A 23,413-nucleotide genomic window follows, 5' to 3' on the forward strand; every position below is an offset into this window, starting at 1 on the left:
TAACCAACTTCTGACTGCAACTGCTTGAGAGATGCCCAGTGAGCTCCCCTGAGCTAAGCCCAATCAACTCGCAGAATAATACATTGTGCTGTAAACCACTCTGTTTGGGGGTGGTTTGATACACAGCAGTAGATACCCAGAGCATGCATGATGTTCTTTCACCGAAGGATCAGTTCCCATAACGTTAAATTCCCACGAATGGTACTGTAGCTCCTTGCTACTCAAAGCTTGAGGACCACCTGGAAACTTGTTACAGATGCAGAATTTCAGCCCCATCTCAAATTTACTGAGCCAGAGTTTGCATTTTCACAAGAACCCCTGATGAGTTGAGTGCACATTAAAGTTTAAGAAGCACTGCAGAAGAAAATATTGACTATACTCTGCCCAGCTCCCCTCGAATCCTTACTGGAGCTGTTCTGTCTGTACATGCAGACAGCCAGAAGTGTCTGGGAGTTTATGTCCCCTGGGGTAGCCCACACAATGACCAACCAGTATGACAGTATGAAAGCCTAGCTCTCTTGCCTCGAGGTGGAACAAACTAAGGGGTAATTTTCTCCAGAGCCATCAGGATCAGTCTAAGACTCGGACTTTGCCTGAGATTTCACTCTTGCTTCACCTCCTCCTCTCCCCTGTCCTGCTTTCCCCACTCCCTTTCCAACTTTTCTGACGAGCTCTTCCCTAATAAATCCCTTTTAGGTGACCCCTCATCTCAGGATCTGCAACAGGTACCTCACATGAGAACATTTCAACTAATCAGAATGAGACACTGCCCTATCCCATCCTAGGCCCACAGGTAGTAGTTATTGGCTAACATATTAGAACAGATAGCATTGGGGGGATAAAAGGCCTGGGGGGCGGGAAAGAAGGCGATGAGCAGAGACAACTCTTTTGAAGGGCTTTGCTATCGAGGGGAGCTAAACGATGACGCAGGAATTGGAGAGAAATGAAAGTTGTGTTAATTACATTGCTGTATAACCCATAACTTCAAAACTTAGCAACTTGAAACAACAAACATTTAGTATCTCACACAGTTTCTGAGGGTCAGGAATTCCTCAAGGTGGTCCTGGTTCAGAGTCTCTCACAAGGTTGCAGTCAAGATGTCAGCCAGGGCTGCAGTCCCATCTGAAGGCTTGGTGACAGCTGGAGGATCTGCTCCTAAACTCACTCACATGGCTGCTGGCCGGAGGCTTCAATTCCTCTCCACTTGGGCTTCTCCACAGGGTTGTTCATGACATTGCTTCCCCCATAGAGAGTGTTGAAAGAGACGTATTTGCACATGTGTAGGCAGGAACTGGGAGGGACATACTGTTAACAGTTGGTAAAAATCCTTAACTCTTGGGAGTGGGATTGAAGGGCACAGGACTGTGGGAATGATGAAGATAGATTCCCACTTTGTATGCTTCTAAATTCCTTCTGTAATTTTATTTATTTATTTATTTATTTATTTATTTATTTATTTTGCGGTATGTGGGCCTCTCACTGTTGCGGCCTCTCCCGTTGCGGAGCACAGGCTCCGGATGCGCAGGCCCAGCGGCCATGGCTCACGGGCCCAGCCGCTCCACGGCTTATGGGATCCTCCCAGACCGGGGCACGAACCCGTATCCCCTGCATCGGCAGGCGGACTCTTAACCACTTGCGCCACCAGGGAGGCCCCCTTCTGTAATTTTAAAACATTAAAGGAGAAAGCTTAAATGAATTGCCAGTAGCTGGTAATGAATAAAACTGCAAAAATACCTATGAGAAGGAGAAGTGACAAGCATAGAAATTTTGAATTGGGTCATAAAAAATATGTGGAGATAAAATAATATGTGGATGATTTTAGAGGCATGTATCTGTCCCATATGGGATTTCTGGAAGCAGGTTGTGAGCTCTGGAATTACTGCCGACCCCAGGCGAAATGGAAGTTCCTACCTCCACTAAGAAAACGGAAAGCATTCTGGGAATCTTCTTTCTCTCCCATTTGCTCTCCCCAACATAGGGGGGCATCAGCTCTGACCAGCTCTCGTGGCCTTCTTTCACCAGCTGCCTGTCTGGGGACTGACCATAGGCTTTCTAGTCTCATATTCGTAAACACCTCAGATGCAAACATCTCCTGCTTCCTACGGCAGGCGTGACCATTTGCCCTGGATGTAGGGTCCCAAGTGCTCCAGCAGACACAACAACTGAAGCAATTCAGTCTCAGGTTTTAGCATCAGTCCCTGAGAGTAAAGACAGGTAAATAGTTTACTCCCAGCTCTAGAAATGCACCTGCCCTCTGGCCCTGCCACAGAAGTAGCCACATTCCCTGAGTTCAAGGGACAAAGAAGCCCTCTTGAGCCTGACCCCCTAACCCAACAATGTGTGGAGCTGACCGTCAGGCCCAGGAGAGGTCCTGGCTGTGTTGAAGGCAACATCACACTCTCGGTGTGGTCCTTGGCTCAGAAGCCTCCTCTCCAAGCATGACACTCAATGCCCCCTCATTGTACACAGATGTGGGGTGACTCAGGGAGAAGCAGGAGCTGCAGAGGCTTGTGGAAATGATGGGAACTTAGGGGTCTGCACCTATGTCAGGACAATGAGAGAACAGAGGTCTTGGTGGCCTGAAATGAGAGCCACATGACATAGGGTAAAGCTCAAACAGAGACTGAAAAAGACTGAGGGGTAGGACTCATCCTGCTGGTTTCTGGTGCCACCCTTAGACAGAGGCAAGAGTAACCCCTACCCAGGGTCTCTTGACTTTCTGAGTAGTGTGGTCCGTGGACCAGTGCCAGTCCACAAACGGTCTGTTACTGGTTCTTGATGAGTTCACACAAAAACCGAGACTAATTTCATGTCTGTTGAATCTGTAAAACTTTAGCCTTGTATTTTGTATGGATTTTTTAAATTTCATTTTTCTAGTGATTTATTTTTATTGGATTTTTACAAAAGAATTGGTTTGGATTGGATTGGAAAGTTAAAAACCGATCCTGCACCACAGAAAATTTGCAAAGCCCTGCTTTAGAAGATCCCACACATCACAAATACACAAAAAATAAATTGATTAAGGAGCACTTGGGATCTGGTGCTCAGCACAGGCATAGCGCAGGTATGCAGGTAACACAGTTCAGGCCCCAGGAAACACCACTGCCCTATGCCCTAGACACAAAAAACAACTGTGTCTGAATGTCCCAAAGGTTTCTTGGCTGTGCGTCTACCCACATCGGAGACAGACACTGCTTCAGAGTAAGAGGAAGATTTGAGTGGCAGAAGCACTTAGGTAAGAAAAAAAAAAAGACAAATTAATTAACTTGTCAAATCTTTTTTCTCAGATAGCATGAATGCAGTAGTTTCTTGCAGGGTGAAGCACCATTTCCCAGGAAGGCCATACATCCATTTTCATGCTTTTCTTTGTGCTCCAGTTCGTGGTCCAGGGGATACTCATGAAATGGTGTGGTACTGACAGTTTCACATGTTGGCTGAGGATATTTTGCAATGTTCACACTTTATTTTACCTCTAAAACCATATATATGTTAAGTATAGATACATGACACTAATTCTTCCCATCACTGCATGAATCTAGATATTACTTTAAGAGATGGTGAAATTTATAATGTAAGAGGTAGAAATTTATATTGTGAAATTAAAATATTTTGTAGTATTTTCTGTAATAATGATAACTTATCTTAACTCCATTAAAATATTTGAATAGAATGTGTACAATTCATGGTTCAGTTGCAAATTTAAATATGGTTTTTAAAATTTTGATGACAATCTCACTTATTATTGAAAGTTTCTCCAAATCAAAAGGAATTTTTAAAATTATCTAAGAATTACATTGATTCAAAAAAGATAGTCTAATTTATCATCATTTTCAATAGAACATAAATTGTGCAAAAATCTTGATTTTTGGTAATTAAGTAATCAAGGTAATTAAGTAATATTGCAATAAGGAAAGCAAGAAAAATAAAGTTAATGAAAAGATATACAACAATTTATGATTTATGTAGATGTTGATCTTATTACTTATCTAAACATCACCACCCAGTCCACAGAATGTCCAAATATGTGCAAAAATAATTAAATTCTGTTATCTTAACTGGCTTGCCAACTTTCATTCCTATAAAAACCACAGTGTTACACTGTGTTACACTGTAAATAATTTTTTTGATCTTATGAAGGTATATTTTTCAAGATGGGGGATAGAATGTTTTATCTAATAGTTTATTAGCTTTGTTTATAATTTTAAATATTTACCCATGTACTACATGGGCCTCCATTTAGTATATAGACCTGCTTAGAGTTGTCTTCCTGAGCTAGGCTAGGGCTGCCCAGCAGTTGACTGGAGGGTAGTGAGTTCACTGCACACTTTAATTCACTTAGGAGAGGGAGCATCAGGTGGATGGAGACATGACTTGAACACAAATATCCAAAGGGAAACATGGCTTTTAGATAATAATTATTTGCAACTGATCTCATGTCTCATTTATTCTTCAGTTAGTAGAGATTTAGATAATAATTATTTGCAACTGATCTCATGTCTCATTTATTCTTCAGTTAGTAGAGGTTTTTGTCTGAATTTGGCTTAAGAAAGTCACTGTAGGTGTGACTGACAGTGGATGTCTGTAAGAGCCACCTTCGTGATTCTCCTTTGTGGGTGTCCCTTCTTTGATCCTGGAGGGACAGGATCTGAGTCCTGCTGAGAGAGGATGCCTCTGTCTTAGATAGTCACTCCTCCAAGCCCTGCTCTGGAATCAATGCTGCTGGTTAAGGACAGGAGGAAGAGAGCTTCCAAACATCCACAACTGTCCACCCTGCCCCACACTAGAGGTGGAGATCTCCTATGGACAGAAAAGATCACAGTTTACCCCGGTGCCTCTGGACCGTGAGCCCTGAGGGAAAGCACTGTCATTTACACCATTTCTCTGCTGAGAGGCATTTGCTTTGTTCCCAGGGTGTGTGTGTGTGTGTGTGTGTGTGTGTGTGTGTCTCCACACACACAGGCATTGTGCATGCACCTCTATGATCAAAGCTGCAATAAAGCACCCCTGTACATGGGCCCTTAGATGGAGGCTTTCATTTCTCTGGAATAGATTCCCGGGGGTGGGATTACTAGGTCAAAGGGCATATGTATTTTTAATTTTAATGGATTTTTCCAGATTGATTTCCAAGAAGGCCGTAATAATTTATATCTTCACCAGCAATGATTTTTTAAATTTAATTTCATTTATTTTTTTATACAGCAGGTTCTTATTAGTTATCTATTTTATACATATTAGTGTATATATGTCAATCCCGATCTCCCAATTCATCCCACCACCACCACCGCCCCCCTCCACCAGCAATGATTAAGTGCGCACTTTTCCCCCATATGCAATAGGTATAGAAGCCCTTTTTAATTTTGCCAGCCTGAAAGGTGCAAAGTGGTATCTTATTAGTACTTTAATTTACATTACCCAGAATTCTAATGAATTTAAGCATCTTTCCATATAGTTGGATAATTTTCTTCTCTGGCTTGCATTACTATCATTTTATTTATTTCTCCATTGGGTTATCTTATCAATGGGTAAAAGTTCTTTACATATTACAGCTTTGACTATCAGCTATATTGCACATATTTTTTCCAAATCTAATGTTTGTTCTTGACATTGCTTACAGTATCTTTTGCCATAAACGTGCTTTTAAAATGTCTTTATGCAAAAATGTCTATCTTTTTGATCTCCTAGATTTCCAACTTTGGCTGGGAAGGTCTTCTAACCCCTAGTTTATATGAGGCCTCCTTGCCAAATTTTTATTGAAGTATAACATACATATGAAATACTGCACATATTTTTGTGGATCCATAAATTTTCACAAGTGAAAACACTCATGTAACTGGGACCCAGCTCAAGAAACAGAACATTCCCAGCACCCTAGAAGCTCTCTCATGTCTCCTTCCAGTCATTACCCTCCCCAAAGATTAACCTCTACCTTGACTTCGAACATCATAAGTTAGTGTTGAAAGTTTATTTAAACGAATCATCCATATGTACTCTTCTGTGTCTAGCTTCTTTAACTCAGCAATGTGTTTGTGAGATTCATTCATGTAGTCCACTCATTCTCATTGCTGTGTAGTATTCCTTACATAAATATACCACACCTTGTTTATCTGTCTTATTGTTGGGTTGCTGCCAATTTGGGTCTTTTACAAATAGTGCTGCTATGAACATTCTTGTACATAATTTTGGTGAATTTATGTTTGCATTTCTGTTGTATATTTACCCAAGAGTGTAATTTCTGGATCACAGGAGAGATGTACATTCAGCTTTTGTAGGTATTGCCAGTTTTCCAAAGTGGTGATTCCAATTACACCCTCACCAGTAATGTAAGAGATGGCTTAGTTGCTCTATATCCACCCCAGAACTTGATTATCATCTGACTTTTTCATTAGGTGGATATATGCTAGTGTTACACTGTGGTTTGTCCTGCCAGATTTTTCATATTTTCTTTTTTACATTTTAAGCCCTTAATTCAGCTGGAATTTTATGTTTGTTTATGATAAGATAGGAGTCCACCCTGACTCTATTTCAGACAAATAGCCAGATGTGCCAGATTAAATAATATATATTTTTGCCCAGCTTTGTCTTGAGTATAAGTAGGCATATGCCAGGTGGAGTGAGGTCAGGGACAGCACTCCAGGCTGACGGGGCTGCAGGAGCAAAGGCACAGAGGCATGAAGTGGCATGATGTGGGTAAAATTAAAAGTGTGAGCAGCAAGAGGCACAGGATGGGAGGCAGAGCCAGCTCTTGTCTTTCTCGCAAGAGTCCACAGGCACAAGGCTGCTGTTGAATGGGTGCACCAAAGAAGGAAGGATCCCCTCCATTTCTGATGTCTGGGGACCTTCTTTGAGATTCTCATTTTGAAAAGTGTGATTATGTCACTTTTAGGGGAGTGCTAACTGAGGTACTTATTATGATCCATGACATTTGTTATTTCATTTAATCCTCACAATGACTTCCTGACGGGGACACTATTAACCTCAACTTACAGATGAAGGCTGGAGGCTCAGAGAAATCAAGCAGCCTGCCCTCAGTCACACAGCTAGTAAGAGCTGAGATTAGAGCAGCCCAGGTCTGTCTCCCACCTGAGTTCCTACTCTTTCTTCCAGACACACTGTTGGCATTGCCAGTGGACAGTGACTTGAGCTTCCAGCCACTTTCCAAACAATGGAGCATGTGATGAAGCAGGGATTTATAATCATTCCTTCAAGCCCCTGCGAACAGACCTTGTTGGTGGCTGCTTTCTCTTCCCCAGTCACACTGAGTGGTTGATTTCTTGGGAAACTGAGTTGCTGTTCCAGACTGCAATGGCCTCTTCAGCTGAAAAGCAAGCAGAGTCATACTGAGGTGGCTGTTCTGGGCCCATACGTGCAAGTTTATGAGTCCACGGAGAGAAGCGAGCGCACTCCAGGAGAAGCAGAATGTGGTGAGAGAGACAGAGAGCGCAAGGTTGCCTCTGTCCTCTGCCCCCTTCCCATTTGCAGTTCTAAGTCACAGAAGACCCAGCTGTTCTTTTCCCACCTGGGAGAGATCTCTGTGCCCTACAATAACTGTCCCCCACCCCCTGTAACCTGCACTATCTCTGTTCCCCTACTGCCAGGGAGACATGGACACTCATTGACAAGAACACACTGACATTCAGACACACATCAGACACCCAGACACACGCAGGTGACACACAAGCTCCACGCTGGCACAGCAGAGCCCAATCCCCACTTACAGAGAAACTGCCTCCTGGAATGTGAAATCCCAGAGAATCAATCTAGCTCAAGCATTTTCAAATCATGCCATGTGAATTATCCTGCAGAAGGAAGTCACACAAATAATGAAGCAATTTCCCACCAAAGGGAAGACTATAACTGCTAGAGATAATTGTAGAAAAGTACACTGAAATTATGAGGTGCCATTTCCCTCTATCAGACTGGCAAAGATTTAAAAGCTTGATAATATCCGGTGTTGGTGGGTGTGTAAAGGTAGGCCATTTGGCAGAAAAAAATAAAGAATTACAACTTCTGGGGTAGGTAACTTGGCAATAAATGTCAAAACGTTAAATGCAGCTGCCCTTAATCCCAGTGGTTCCACTCATAAAATTTTACATATGTAGAGATAGATATCACCACACAAGCATACTGATTAAGGAAGTTCACTGCAGTATTTGTTTACAAACCAGAACATTGGAAACATCTAAAAAAATCCATTAATAAAAAACTGGCCAAATAAGTTAATGGTATACAACTACTATATATAAAATAAATAACTAATAAGTACCTACTGTATAGCACAGGGAACTCTACTCATTACTCTGTAATGACCTATATGGGAAAAGAATCTAAAAAGGAGTGGAGATATGTATGTGTGTGTGTGTGTGTGTGTGTGTAACTGATTCACTTTTCTGTACAGCAGAAACTAACACAACATTGTAAAACAACTATACTCCAATAAAAATTAATTTTTAAAAAGTTAAGTATACATATCATGGAATACTACTTAGCCATTAAAATGCTGAGGTGGACCTCTATGGTTCTAACATGGAAATATGTCCACAATATATTTTTTATTGAGGGATAGTTGTTTAGAATATTATATAAGTTTCAGGTGTACCACATAGTGATTCACAATTTTTAAAGGTTATACTCCATTTACAGTTATCATAAAATATTGGCTGTATTCCCTGTGCTGTACAATTTACCCTTGTAGCTTATTTATTCAATACATAGTAGCTTGTACCTCTTAATCTCCTACCCCTACCTTGCCCCTCCCCGCTTCCCTCATCCTACTGGTAACCACTAGTTTGTTCTCTTTATCTGAGTCTGTTTTTTTTTGTTGTTGTTATATTCACTAGTTTGTTGTATTTTTTTAGATTCCACATAGAGGTAATGACATACAATTTTGTCTGTGTCTGACTCATTTCACTAAGCATAATACCCTCCACGTTCATCCACATTGTTGCAAATGGCAAAATTTCACTCTTTTTTATGGCTGAGTAGTATTCCATTATATATATTACATTGTATATACCACATCTTCTTTATCTGTTCATCTGTTCATGGACACTTAGGTTGTTTCCATGTCTTGGCTATTGTAAACAGTGCTGCTATGAACATTGGGGTGCATGTATCTTTTCGAATTAGTGTTTTTGTTTTCTTTGGCTATATACCCAGGAGTGGAATTGCTGGATCATTGTACTTCTGTTTTCAGGGTTTTTTTAATTTATTTATTTATTTAGGCTGTGCTGGGTCTTTGCTGCAGCATGCAGGCTCAGTAGTTGTGGCATGCAGGCTTAGTTGCAGTCTGTGGGATCTCAGTTCCCTGACCAGGGATCAAACCCAGGCCTCCTGCATTGGGAGAATGGAGTCTTAATCACTGGACCACCAGGGAAGTCTCTATTTTCAGTTTTTTGAGGAACTTCCATACTGCTTTCCCACAATATGTTTCTTACTTGAAGAAAAAGTAAAGTACAGAAGAGCACATTTTTAAAATCCCATTTGTGTTTTTAAAAACATGTTTGTATATGCATAGAAGGTATCTACAAGGTGTACAAGAAACTGTTATAGTAGGTAGCTCTGGAGTTGAAAGGGGAGAAGGAGTGAGGGGAAGAGAAAGGAGGCTGATTTTTTTACTTAATAACCTGTACTATTTGACATTTTCACAATGAGCATGCGTTAACTGTATAATAAATTATTTTAACTGAGATTTTAAAAAATATATTAAGGTTTCCTGTAAGATTTCACTTAGAAACAGAGCTCTACCACAAAAATTTTGAAGAATCTTTATACCACCCAACCCTACTGTATAAATTGCCAGGTGAAATTGTGAAAGCCTTTGGAAATGAGGAGGAAACGTACTGTATAGAGTACTGGGCTAGTGTAACCTTCCAGGCTATCTGACTCTATAGTAGTCTCCACCTGCCATTGTCTCTGAGTCTGTAAATTGTAGAAAAATGAAAATAATACAAATGAGTCTTGTCCATAGCAGTAAATGCATTTTGTCAGGTGAAGGTACAATTGATTTCCCCTCACTGTGGAAGAAGCCAATTTTGGATCAATTAACAAATTCATTTCATTATTCTTCATTGCCAGTATGTGTACCTGGTCTATTATCTTATTTTATTTATTTATTGGCTGTGTGGGGTCTTGGTTGTTGCGCACAGGCTTTCTCTAGTTGTGGTAACCGTGGGCTCAGTAGTTGCAGCACGAGGGCTCTAGGGTGCAGGCTCAGTAGTTGTGGCACATGGCCTTAGTTGCTCCGTGGCACGTGGGATCTTCCCAGACCAGGGCTCGAACCCGTGTCCCCTGTATTGGCAGGCGGATTCTCAACCACCACGCCACTAGGGAAGTCCTGTGTATCTGGTCGTTGTATTATCCTGTGAACTGATGTTTAACACATCACTGGTTCCCTCATTAATTAAATAAAATCTGACACGTGTTCATTTTATATTTTTATGAGTTACGATTTTTCCGTTTAAACAATGATCTTTTAAGAAAGTGGAGACAGTGAGGACCCGTTGACGAAAAGGTTTGCCCAAGGTTAGGTGCTCTCAAATTTGTCTATTTTACCTACATCATCAAGTAACAAGGATTGAAATCCTTCCCAATTTGACTTGAATACTTACTCCGTATAGAATATCGTTAATTTATAAGATGCTTTCTCACAAATATGTATACACACAGTCACACACGCACAAACACCCTGCTGACATGTACGAACTCCCACACAGATGCAGGACCCCTCCCCTCCCCCTGCCCCCCACGCGCGCGCGCGCGCGCACCACTGGAACACTGTTCTCTTCTACAAAGCGGCTGAAGGGCTGGGGGTGGAGCGTGGTCCCTTCCCGCAGACCCTCGATTGTGCCACGCAGGGAGAAGAGGTGGCTCCCTCACTTATAACCGTGGGCCAGAGGCGGAGTGGTGCTCGGGTGCTGCGATAGGGGCTCGAGTCCGGGGAGGCAGGCCAAGCCCCATCCTCAGAGACAGCACAACCTGGGAAGTGGGCCGCCCCCCTGGAGAACCAGGCACCGCCCCGGGCGCCACGCCCCGGAGTCCTGGGGGAGTCCAGTAAGGCTGCCCGGAGCCGGTGGCCTCCGCACTGAGGTTTGAAAACCCTGGAGTCGAGACTTCAAGCCCAGGAGCACGGCGGCTGCTGAACTGAGCAGGGGATGAAAAAAGCCGAGTCTCCAAGCGCGGACCGGTTGAGCTGATGGTGTTTTTGTTGTGCGGGAAAAGAAATCCCACGAGAAGAAAACCCGGCGCTTGGCCGGGCCCCTGAGCCAGGAGCGGCTCGGCTCGAGACACCCCTCGCCTTGGCCCGCGCGGTCCCCGCCCCGCGAGTCTGACGCTCTTGCCGTGGGCTCTCGGCGCCCCCTGCGGGCTCCGAATGGCTCTCCCTCCTGGCGCGGGCCAGCCGGGGGAGGCGTCGGCCGGAGCCTGAGGGGCGCCCCCAGGATGCCGGCTAGGCTGTCGGGTCCTCGGTCCCTTCGAGGAGCCGGGGGCGCTCCTGTAGGCGGGGCTTGGTTCTGATGCATCCCCGAAGGTTCCGCATCCACGCATCTCCATCACCGAGGGAATTCCATCCCCATTCCGCAGATGAGGAAGCCGAGGTTCAAAGTCAGAGCCTGATGCATCCACGGGCACCAGGTGGAGTCTGTGGGACCCCAAGGCCCATCCTCACTCGCGTTCGTCTTTCTCCGCCTAGGGACCACTTCCTTTGCCCTAGAGAGCCTAGTGTAGCCACAGACTCTATGGTTTGAAGTGCACTCCACGTTCCCTCTCTGTAGGATTTCTTGGAGCCCGAGAGGTCGCCTGGAGCATCCTTCATGGAACGGGCTGGCCAGGCTGCGGTGTGGACAGCAGTGCATGTGGAGTGGGGTTATTCTTATCTACTACAGAAGGGAGGTAGAGTAACTTTACTGGAGGCAAATCTGAGAACATCATCGGTTGTGCCCTTGGACATAGGTGTGACTCTATCCTTAAGAGACGTTTAAGAAACTCAGCAGATTTTGCTGTGAGAGTGTTCATCCCTCATTGTTTGTAATAGCAAAAACCTGTGAGAAGTCTAACTCTCTACCAGTAGGTTAAATAACTACTAGTCTATGCAGCCATGAAAAATCATATTGGATAAAAAAATTTGGTGATATATCAAAATGTTCATTATATTGTTAAGAAAAAATCATTACAAAACAACGTATACAATAATAAAATTCCACTTTTGTGAAGATGGATGTATCCGTGTACACTCATTAAATAAAAAAGTCTGCAAAGATATACAGCAAAAAATTAACATTGATCAGTGGGATTAAGGGTGATTTTTAAAGTACTTATACCTTTCTGTATTTTCTAAATGATATATACTGAATATGTATTGTTTTATGATTTATTTTTTTAAGCAGAAGAAGCCCAGTATTCACTTACCCCAAGAAGAGCAGCCTAAAGAGTTGCATCGGGCTTCCCTGGTGGCGCAGTGGTTGAGAGTCCGCCTGCCGATGCAGGGGACACGGGTTCGTGCCCCGGTCCGGGAGGGTCCCACATGCCGCGGAGCGGCTGGGCCCGTGAGCCATGACCGCTGGGCCTGTGCGTCCGGAGCCTGTGCTCCGTGGTGGGAGGGGCCGCAGCGGTGAGAGGCCCGCGTACCGCAAAAAAAAAAAAAAAAAAAAAAAAGAGTTGCATCAAGGAAGTAAGAAAGAGGATTATTGGGGCATTTCCTTCCCCCATCCCAGGACAGCCACAGGAATCATGGTCACCAAGAGCTGCTCCTTCTGAAGAATGTGACAGTGATGATACATTTTCCAGAGTGTTGATTATAACACAGTTTGCAACATGACTCAATTGGTGGATCACACATTTGGCCACAAATCAGGAGCTCTGGAAGAAAAATCGCTACTGGATACCCACTCAAGTTGTAATGGATAAAGTAACTGACCAATGTGCCAGATTCCAGAAAGTTGACAAATATGCAGTAAGTAATGCGGTTCCTTTCATGTACTAGCTCCATGCAAATTGACTGGAGCACATAGAGCAACATCTGAAATCCATTGAAGAAGGAGGGGATTTATCTGCACCAACCTGGGCTTGCAGCTCTAGGCTGTGCATGGTGAGCATGTGAAGCCATCCTGTTGATGGATTCAGTTGTGATTGGGAACGGTGGTGACAAAGTAGGCTGTCAGAAAGGAGCAAGTCGTCCATATTCTCCCAGGCAAGGAGACAACACTGAAAACTACTTTAGGCTTCTTCCTTTTGAAACTTGGCAAAGTGGAATTTGCTGAAAAGTAAGCAGTACAGTCTGTTTATAATTTCATTTCTCAAGAAAGCCAGCTAACTTTCATCATGACTTACTAAGCTTGTATCTTTTTTGGAAGTTAACTTTTTCATAAACCTTAAATAAAGATATGTAGAATTTTTATGTGTGAAAATAAAATCTAATTGTTAGCGTATTTTTCCAGTGAAGTAGTATCCACTTTTTGTTTTGAAAGTTATTCTCTATTGTTCTAAACAGTACATAGTGCCAAAAACTAAGAAAAACATGTATGATAGTTTTAACATCAGGAATGACTTTTTTAAAGGAATCTGTTTGCAATAAATTGTAATGAACTGTAATGACCCTCTAAGGAAAGATTTAGATGACCCTTTAAAGAAAGATTTAGAAATAAATTGCTAGAAGTATTAAGTCATTAACAACTAAAAAAAAAAAGAAAAACATAAACATGAATGAGGATGGTGGGAAATGAATTGCGTTCTCTTTCTGGGAGGTAGGGAAGTAACATCCACACTGGAACCTGCAGGCCCTGCCACTGCTGCTGAGGCCAGTGACCCCAAGAGCTGACCACTTGGGATATTTGCTGCCCCTGGGCTGAGTACTATGGTCTAAGTCTGTGGTATAAAGAAGGGCTACTGCCGTAGAAGGAGATAGATGAAACCAGCTTCGTTCTCAGAAGAATTTTTTTCTTTCTGTCTCAGAATTTTTTTAAAAGAGAGTGTAGCATGTCTTTAGAAATCAGAGATTCAAATCTCAGCACCCAATGTCCCAACCACCACTATCACTAACTGTGTGCTTTTGGACAAGTTGCTTAATCCTTCCCAGTTTCTCATCCGTGACATGGAAAGAACAATATTCATATTGTGCAGTAGCTGGAAGATGTAATATTATTCAACAAGTATTTATTGAATGCCAGGCACTATTCTAGTCACTGACTAGGACAGACAAGCTCCCTGTTTTCATAGAATTCATATTCTAATTGGATGAGATCACGATAAACAAATGAGAAAATCAGATATGAATAAGTTCTAGAGAGAAAGTAAAGGAGGGAGAGATGATAGAGCCCTACAGGCTCATGCTGTTATATTGGCTGGTCAGGGAAACTCTGTGTGAGCAGATTGTATTTGAGCAGAGATATGAATGGCAGGCATGCAGAGATCCAGGGGAGAAACTGGATAAAGGGTCCAGAGGACTTCTCTGTACTATTTTTGCAGCTTCCTGTGAATCTATAACTATTTCAAAGTAAAAAGGGTTTTAAAACGCAATTAACTATTGATACACACTACAGCCTAGATGATCTCAAAACAATTATGCTGAGTGAAAAAAGACCAAAAAGAGCACATACTGTATGATTTTATTTATATAAACTTCTGGAAAGTGTAAACTGATCCATAGCAACAGAAAGTATTTCATCAATTGCCTGGGTACAGAGTAGGAAGCAGTGATGTCTGGAAAGGAAATGGTGGGAGAGAGGGATTACAAAGAGACATGAGGAAGCTTTTGTGGTAATGGATATGCTTATTATCTCGATTGTAGTGATGGTTTCAGGGTGTGTATATAGGGTAAACTTATTAAATTGTATACTCTATTGTGAAGTTTATTGTATGTTAATTTGATCTTAATAAGGTACTAAAAATTATTAAGTACCTAGAAATAAATAATGCTAAAGATGTGCAAAGCTTCTACACATAAAAGTCTAATATGTTATTGCAAGATATTTAGATAGATCTAAATAAATAAATGGATGTATTGTAGTCTTGATGGTAAAACTCAACATTGAAAAGATGTCAGTCCTCCCCAAACTGAAACTGATGAAAATCCTAACTGGTTTTTTTTTTTGAGAAGTCAATTTGAAAATGTATATGGGAATGAAAAAAGGCCAAGGACAGCCAAGACACTCTTGAAAAATAAGGTAAAAAATTTACATTATCACATCAGAATAGTGAGGTGCTGGTGTGAGGACAGACCAATGGAACAGAATAAAGAGCCCCAAAACAGATCCACACATATGTAGACAATTGATATTGGACAGAGGTGGAAAGCAGAGTCATTGAGAAATGACCAATAAAAGGCACTGTGTCAATTGGGTATCTATAAAACTTCCTCCCACAGTACACAAAAATCAATTTCAATGTGGATTAAACACATAAACATGAAACGTAAAACCATACAGCTCTGAAAAGGTAGTATAGGAGAATATCTTCATGACCCCAAGTAGGGAAATATGCTTTTAAACAAGTAACAAAAAGTACCAATGATAAAGGAAAAGGCAGCAATAAAAAGGAAGAAACTATTAGCTACATTAAAATTAAGAACTTTATTCACTAAAGATAGTATAAAGAGAATGAAAAGACAAGCAACAGGGGTGGAAGACAAGATATTCGCAACTAACTAACAGATAAAAACCTTGTCAAAACCACAGTGAGACACCATTCTTTGCTGCTAACATCCTATAGAATGGCAAAATTTTAAGAATCTGTTGGTGTGTACGTGGAGCAACAGAAACCCTCATATGCTGCCAGTGAGAGGGTAAACTGAGGTACCACTTGGAAAGATGTCTGATATTATCTAATAAAGTTGAGGAGGACAAGCGCTATCATATGACTCAGAAATTTCACGCTTAGTTTATACCCTAAAGGAACTTCTATACCTGTGTATCAGTAGTGTGTGCAGAGCAATATTATATATAATAGTAAGGCACTGGGAAAACTCCAAATGTTCTATACACAGTAATGTGGATAAATAAATTGTAGTATTTTCATTCAATGGAATATTGTTTAGGTTCTGAGTAGCTAAAAATTAGAAAAGTTCACTGTACAGTGATCTGTGAAGAGATGCCTGTCCTCCTTATAGTGAGAGAGTGGCAGCCCAGGAGGCCTGAGAAGAAAATTAAATATAGTTCTCAGGAACCAATCATAGCAATGGCAGGGAGTGTTTTGACATGTGTCAACATGTAGCAGACATGTGCTAGGCTCTTTTAAGATAACTCTAGCTCCCACAACCATTCAGTGAAGTAGGAATTATTCTGCACGTAAAGAAACTGAGGGACAGAAAAGGTTAACTGACTTGCCTGAGGTCATACAGACAGTGGATGGCTGAAGTGGAGTTTTAAAACCAGGCATCAAATCCCACATCCTCTCCATTTAAGTCGAAAGTGGTGATTGCCTGGCAACAACCATTCACCACCTCTCCTTTCTTCCAGAACCCTGATTTTGTCATGATGTACCCCCTCCTCTGTGCTGTCACCCTAGGGATGGCAGAGCCAAAGACAGAACAAGCCTGGGCCCCTGACGACTGGAGAGCAGTGACGTCCTGCCAGACCAGTTGAACGTTTTTGCTTCCTTTCATTTACTTTTTCCTTTATTGTAGTTTGGAAAACAACTCTTAGGCTAAGTGGTTCGAGAACCGTTAAGGTTCTTGAATGAAGAAGGAAAGGCAGCTGGAAGGCACACTTTCCATTGCCTTCCAAATGTACGTAGCAAGTGTTACAGACCCCAAATCAGAACTATAACATATGCTGCATGGCCTCCAACAGGGCTGGTTGACACAGCCTGCAGAGGAACGCCAAGCAGAAGGGCCTGTACGTGTAAAAGGGCTGCAATAGGCAGGGTGATAGCAGCATTCCAGGGAGCCTGAGCCATTCCAGGAGAGCACTGTGGGGTCAGTCTGTGCTTCCCCACCAACTGCACCACCACCCCCCGCACCACCACCCCCCGCCCCCTGACTCATTTGCCCTGTGAAGCTCTTGGGTCCCTGCCACACAGAAGCTCAAACAGCTCTGCACCTTCCACTTTCCCCTGCTCAACACTCCCTCTGAGTCCAAGCAGTTCGTCCCAAAGTGGAAATCCAGAGCCACCACACTGTTACATCCCCACAAACTAAGAAGGTCCCTGCTCCCAACCTGTGTAGGAAGTTCTGTGACTGTCAAGGAGCTATCATGCCCTCCTCACTGCTTTGCTGCTAACATTCTTGTCACCCAGCTCCTGTGCCTTCAACGGCCCTACCTCTCCCCATTCAGCAGCCCATCCTCTGCACTTTGCTAGTGCCCTCCTGATGGCAGGTGAGGGAGGAGGATGTCTAATTGCCCAGAGCTGTGGCTACAGACACAAAGCCTTCTCTTTTCAGATCCTGGGATCCTTTATTCCTTCTTTTCTGTCTCCTGGGAGTTTTCTATAACCTTCAAAGCTATGCTCTGTGGTGTCCCTGGCATCAGCAAAGGCCTTGACACAGAGCAGACTTCAGCGAGCAGCTTGGATAAAACCCCAGAGGCTTGGAGCTACGGAAAGAGGCTTGGAGCTACGGGAAGAGTGGGTTAGCCCAGGTTTCATGAGGATGTTTGGTCCTACTTTAGTTTCTGTTCCAAATGTGGGAACAAACGTGCTCCTTAAAACCCTTGAGATCACATGGGTTGTGTTGACTGGCATTTATGTCAAAGCCAAAGCCTTAAGCTAATTTGGGACTGACAGGACTCTGCTAATCCCTTATATAAATATGGGATCTGCTCCTTGACCTTCCAGGTCAGGATCTTGGGTGGCACACCTGTAGCCTTCGTTTGCCTCTGAATTTTCTGGAATAAAGTTGCTTTTTTCTCTCGTTTCAAGGTCCTGGGAGAGAGAACCAATAACAAAGGCCATGTCTGGAAGCAATATGGGTTGGGGGAGGGGTGACTTGAGGCTTGTCCAGTCCTTTTCTCTTTGTTCAGACTAGGCAGCGGAGCCACAGCTCCCCAGTCAGGGCTGTTCTGTATAATTGCCCCCAGAAATCTAACTTCTAGAAAGACAAGTGGCTTGCGAAGCATTCCAAACTCATTAAATAGATAGATGATCAGCATCTGAAATGACTATTGTTCACTCAGGAAATCTTTCAAGAGGGACCATACTACCAAGAGAGCTGAATGCCTGCCCCTGAGCCTCGAGTGAGGAGTGGAAGGAATCAAGGCCCCTGTGATTGTGTATAAGACCAGAACCCACATCAGGCTCCACCATGACCGGCAACTGTCACTCACGTTCTTCAATTCCTGCAGCTCCTGCCTTTAATTGTCTGTTGAAATTGAAGTTGGTGCTGGGCACATTGTCCAGCCTCGCCACCACCCACAATGCAAACAGATGCTGACTGAACAACAAACAGGAGCCCCAGAGTACCTCCATAAAGACCAGATGGGGCACGCTTGCCGCTGCCACCCACAGAGTACCAGCAGCCTGTTTAGACTTTTACATGAGAAATGAACTTCCATTTTGTTCAAGCTGCTGTTGTTTGTTACCAACCTGGGTTCTTGGACTCTTTAATCAATAGAAATTAATAAGAGGCCAGATGAGAAATTCAGGCAAGGCTTTATTGGGACTCATGATGCAGCACAAGGGAGTGAAAACAAGTAACAGGTGCTCTTTCTGGCTCCCCGAAGTCTGGGGGGAGGGGAGCAAGCTGGTCCTTTAATTGGGGTGAGGGTAGGGGGCAATCGGTGGGTCGGGCTGGAGGGGTGGCTTAGGTGGTGTGCCCACCCCCTTGCTGGTGCTGTGTGCAGGGGGCATGCACAGTACCCTGCTTTTGCTTCCAGCACCCCAGAAGTGGCGGTTGGCAAGGGAGCAGAAGGGTGGGAGAGGACTGGAGTGGGAGTTTGGGATTAGCAGATGCGAACTGGTATATACAGAATGGATAAACAGCAAGATCCTACTGTATAGCACAGGGAACTATAGTCAGTATCCTGAGATAAGCCATAACGGAAAAGCATATGAAAAAGAATGGTTATATGTGTATAAATGAGTCACTTTGCTGTACAGCAGTAATTAACACAACATTGTAATTCAACTATACTTCAGTAAATTTTAGGGCTTCCCTGGTGGCACAGTGGTTGAGAGTCTGCTTGCCGATGCAGGGGACACGGGTTCGTGCCCCAGTCTGGGAGGATCCCACATGCCGCGGAGCGGCTGGGCCCGAGAGCCATGGCCGCTGAGCCGGCGCATTCGGAGCCTGTGCTTCGCAACAGGAGAGGCCACAACAGTGAGAGGCCCGTGTACCGCAAAATAAATAAATAATTTTAAAAATAAATTAAAAGAAGCGGCAGTTGGCTTTTGGCCTTTTTGTATCTTGTTGTTCATAATTTGCTGTGACTGCCCATGCATGCAGTTATTTTTAGTCCCTCATAGTTTCTTTGTAGTCTTGTTCCAGGAGGAGAGGAGGAGATGTTTGTCCAGGTGCAAGCACTGCAGTAAAGGGTTCCAGGTCCCAGGTTCCAGCCTGCCTCTGTTTTGCCTCTGTGGGTAAACCCCAAATTCTAGTATTGTATATTTGAAAGTTGCTAATAGAGTAGATCTTAAAAGTTCTCATCACAAGAAAATAAATAGTAACTATATAGGTGATGAATGTTCACTAAATTTATTGTGGTAATCCCCATTTTATTGCACAAAATGTATATGTATAGAAAATCATTATGTTGTACACCTTAAACTTATACAGTGTTATATGTCAATTATAGCTCAATAAAACTGGAGGGGGAAAAAGTTCTGGCAAGGCTAGAAAGAAGCAGAAGAATTCAGTACATAGTGCTGGCAGTTCAGCAGGTATCCTGGGAGCCAGAAGGGAAGGCCCCAAGTGGCTTTCTCTCCACATCACTTGGCGTGGAGCACTTCCCTGCTCCTCTAAGCCTGTCTGCTCCATGGTCTTCCCACAATTCAGCTTCCTCTGCTCCCCCAAATCTTCACCTTGGAAATATATTGAACTGGCCCTATCTGACCTTCAACCTTATGTGATCTTGCAGGTCCACAACCAAAACCAACTAGCTACAGACTCTTGGTTCAAATTCTCAGTAGAGAGAAATAGTCTCTGGCCAACCAGTGAATTCATTGCTTTTGAGATAAGTACTGGTTCAGTCACTTCTGGGGTGGTAGGAAAACCTGCTCACTGGGGGTCATCTGGGGGAGTAGTTTCTCTGGGAACTAAATGACACATCTCCCTGAGGAGAGAGAAGGGATGGGCAACTCTAGTGAAGACAGCTTCACACAGATCTCACTGGCTCCTTGGCTTCTTTCTTTTCCGTGGTAGCCCAAATCTCTTCCTGTGTGAACATCTCCTTTGAAAGCGATGCTATGGGCGGGTGGGCTGGGTGGGGTGAGCCGCAGAGGATAGATGACCAGGATAGGGAAGTGCTGGCGATACGGGGCTGGGGGAAATGAAGCCTAATACCCAAGATCAAAGCTAGAGAAATAAGATCCACTGCCAAGTCCAAAGGTCAGGGGCAGTGTGGAAAATCAGACACAGAGCCAAAGTCAGGAGCCAGCAGATCTGGAAAAACGGAAACTGGCCAGGAACAAGACCAGACCCGGCATGATGGCTGCTGAGAATGAGTAGGCAGCAAGCCTAGTTTCACTGGCTCTCGACCTAGGCTCACACACAAAAGAGTCACAATGAAAACAAGGTCTGCTGGGTTTAAGTCATATTACCAAGGGAGAAGAGGAGAAACGAGGGTTTCTTAACCCAGGTCCAAAACCCCCCTGTGTGGTACACAAGAATGTGTGCATTTGTGCATTTTCTGAAGTTGTTAAAGGGAACAGCGCCCCCAAAAGGGTTATTTTAAGGTTTGAATCTGATCATCCAGCAAGGACGATCACTGAGGGCTCTCCCAGTCTCGGCAAATGCCCCGAGCAGCTGCGGGTCTCCGCCACGCTCCAAAGGGATAGAATCCCTCTTGCCACGCGTGCCCCAAGGGCTCACAGCAGCGCTGCTGCCATCTGATTCCTCGGGGGAGCGCCTAGCCCGGGCCTGAAAGAGGATGAGCTTAGTTAACGGGGCGGGGGGGGGGGTGAAGGTTGGGCGGGGGTCCCTGGTGGCGCAGTGGTTGAGAATCTGCCTGCCAATGCAGGGGACACGGGTTCGAGCCCTGGTCTGGGAAGATCCCACATGCCGCGGAGCAACTAGGCCCGTGAGCCACAACTACTGAGCCTGCGCGTCTGGAGCCTTTGCCCCGCAACAAGAGAGGCCGCGATAGTGAAAGGCCTGCGCACCGCAATGAAGAGTGGCCCCCACTTGCCGCAACTAGAGAAAGCCCTCGCACGAAACGAAGACCCAACACAGCCAAAACTAAATAATTAATTGAAAATCCTTCCCTCTACTTTAAAAAAAAAACACAAAAAACAGTGGAGGATGGACAGACGGGCAGAGGGACAGATTAAGGGGGAGTGTGATTTGTGCCCCTCTGAGGAACTGCAGGCGCAGCTCAAATGGGCACACCGACTGGCTCAAAGATTGACATGGGGTTTGCCCGCTTCTTCAAAATCCGTCTGGTTCATCTTACTGGGAAAACAAACGTATCTGTGCCGCTCTATTTCGGGGTACAGATGGAGTTCCCGTAAGGGGTACAGCGCCCGGACAGGCATGGCCTTTGTCCAACCTCCCTCAGGGCCTCCGAACCGCGAGCGCCCCCAAGAGCCAGGACTTGGACAAAGCAAGAGGGCTCTCCGCCCCTCTCTCACGTCCATCGCCCCGCCCCTCCGGGGGACTGCGGCGCGCCGGCGTGACGTATCACGCGTGTCGACGTCGGCACGAACTAAGCCCGGAAGAGGCGCGGACCGGGAAAGGATCTGTTCTCTGCAGCTCACACACCTCTGTGTCTATGGCGCTGTGGCGCGGCTCCGCGTACGCCGGCTTCCTGGCTCTAGCGGTGGGCTGCATCTTCCTGCTGGAGCCGCAGCTGCCGGGGTCGGCGCTGCGCTCGCTGTGGAGCTCGCTGCAGCTGGGGCCTGCGCCCGCGCCCCCAGGACCCGGCTCCCCTGAGGGCCGGTTGGCTGCTGCCTGGGACGCGCTCATCGTGCGGCCGGCCCGGCGTTGGCGCCGCGTGGCCGTGGGGTGAGTGCCTGCGGAGCCTGCCTCTCTGGACCTCTCCAGGAGGTGCGGGCGCTCCGGGCCTCCGAGGGCTGCCTTGGCGGAGGTCAGGCGGCTTGGGAGCTGGGAGGTAGAGCCGGCGCGGAAACGGGTTCCCAGAGGTCCCCGGGAGCCCCTTCGGCGCTGGTGTCCACGCTGCCTCCTTGGCGAGAAGCGTCGGACGTCTGGGACGAGCCCCGTTCGTCACTGCTGCAGGGACTCACCAGACTGCTTTTTCCTGTCGGCTGGCCCCTGCGCCCTTCTCGTCTCGGTAGGACCCCCCCTTCTCTCATCTCCATAGAACCAGCCTAATATCCTCTTGCAAATCCCGCTCAGCCTGACTCCTTACAGTTCGAGCCTCCTTCATTCCAAGCCCTCCTCTGGCGGCTGCTCTTTGGCAGTCAGAGATGGTTGGTCTTAGCACTTTGGCGGCACCCTCTTGCTTCTGAACTACTTGAAGGAGTGGTCGCTGCCATTAGCTACCGAGTTTATTTCTTTACGCCTTGTTTCCGCTTCCTTAATGCCGTAGTCTGGAGACCACCATTCTACTGAAACTTCTCTCTCAAAGCTCACCGGAACCGTGTTGATTTTCACATTCAACTGCTTCTTTTAACCTTCTCTGTCGATTGTTTGCAGCCTTCCACGCGTTAAGCACACACTTCTCCTTGAAACTCCTTTCTTCCCCTGATTTCAGTGACATTGCATATTTAGGGTTCTCCCAAATCTCAGTGCCTCCTTTCTTTGTATTGCCCTCCCGCGTGTAAGTAATTATTCCCTTTACACGAATTTTAGTTCTTGTCTCAGTTCGACTTTAATATCTTGCCCTCACCACAAAAACAGGCCTTCTCCTGCTCTACTAGTTCCTGTGAGTATTGGGACCAGAAAGGTTAAGGTAAAGCAGAGTTATCCTGAAGATTCAATTAAATAATCCATGCTATTTAGCATAGTGTCTGCTTTAACGAGCAGACACCTAACGTTAGCTACTATTTTTTTATATCAGCATATTTATTGTTTCTTCAGATGTATCCTCTTTTACCTCTTCTTTCAAGTTCAGGTCCTTTCACCTGCATCCTTATCAGCTTCTTAATTGTCCTCCCTGGTTTTGTGAGCATTCATTCAACAAATATTTGTCAACTACATGGTATGTGTCAGGTCTGTGCTAGGTTCTGAGGATACAGGGATGAATGAGGCAAAGTCCCAGCCTCGTTTGTTGGAAACAAATATATTCGTTATTGTGTTAGTCTGCTCGGGCTACCATAACAGGATACCACAGACTGGGTAGCTTAAACAGCAGACATTTATTTTCTCACAGTGCTA

General features: G+C 44.8%; 1 protein-coding gene across 5 annotated transcripts in view; it reads left to right on the forward strand.

Moving 5' to 3' along the window:
• ADPGK (ADP dependent glucokinase) overlaps positions 1 to 23,413 on the forward strand; it is a 183,625-nt gene that overhangs the window by 133,843 nt on the left and 26,369 nt on the right. For 3 of the 5 annotated variants that reach the window (XM_060097056.1, XM_060097057.1, XM_060097058.1), the window contains exon 1: positions 21,782 to 22,081. The exons of 1 other annotated variant lie outside the window; for it this stretch is intronic. In XM_060097056.1, the coding sequence (XP_059953039.1) occupies positions 21,849 to 22,081 (233 nt within the window). In that variant the 5' untranslated portion in view covers positions 21,782 to 21,848. Of the gene's footprint in view, positions 1 to 18,372; positions 18,377 to 21,781; positions 22,082 to 23,413 lie in introns of those variants that run through there. One more of the 5 variants, XM_060097059.1, reaches the window with a different exon arrangement.

This window comes from Mesoplodon densirostris, chromosome 4 (genome assembly GCF_025265405.1).
Source record: "Mesoplodon densirostris isolate mMesDen1 chromosome 4, mMesDen1 primary haplotype, whole genome shotgun sequence".
NCBI classification, from domain to species: domain Eukaryota; kingdom Metazoa; phylum Chordata; class Mammalia; order Artiodactyla; family Ziphiidae; genus Mesoplodon; species Mesoplodon densirostris.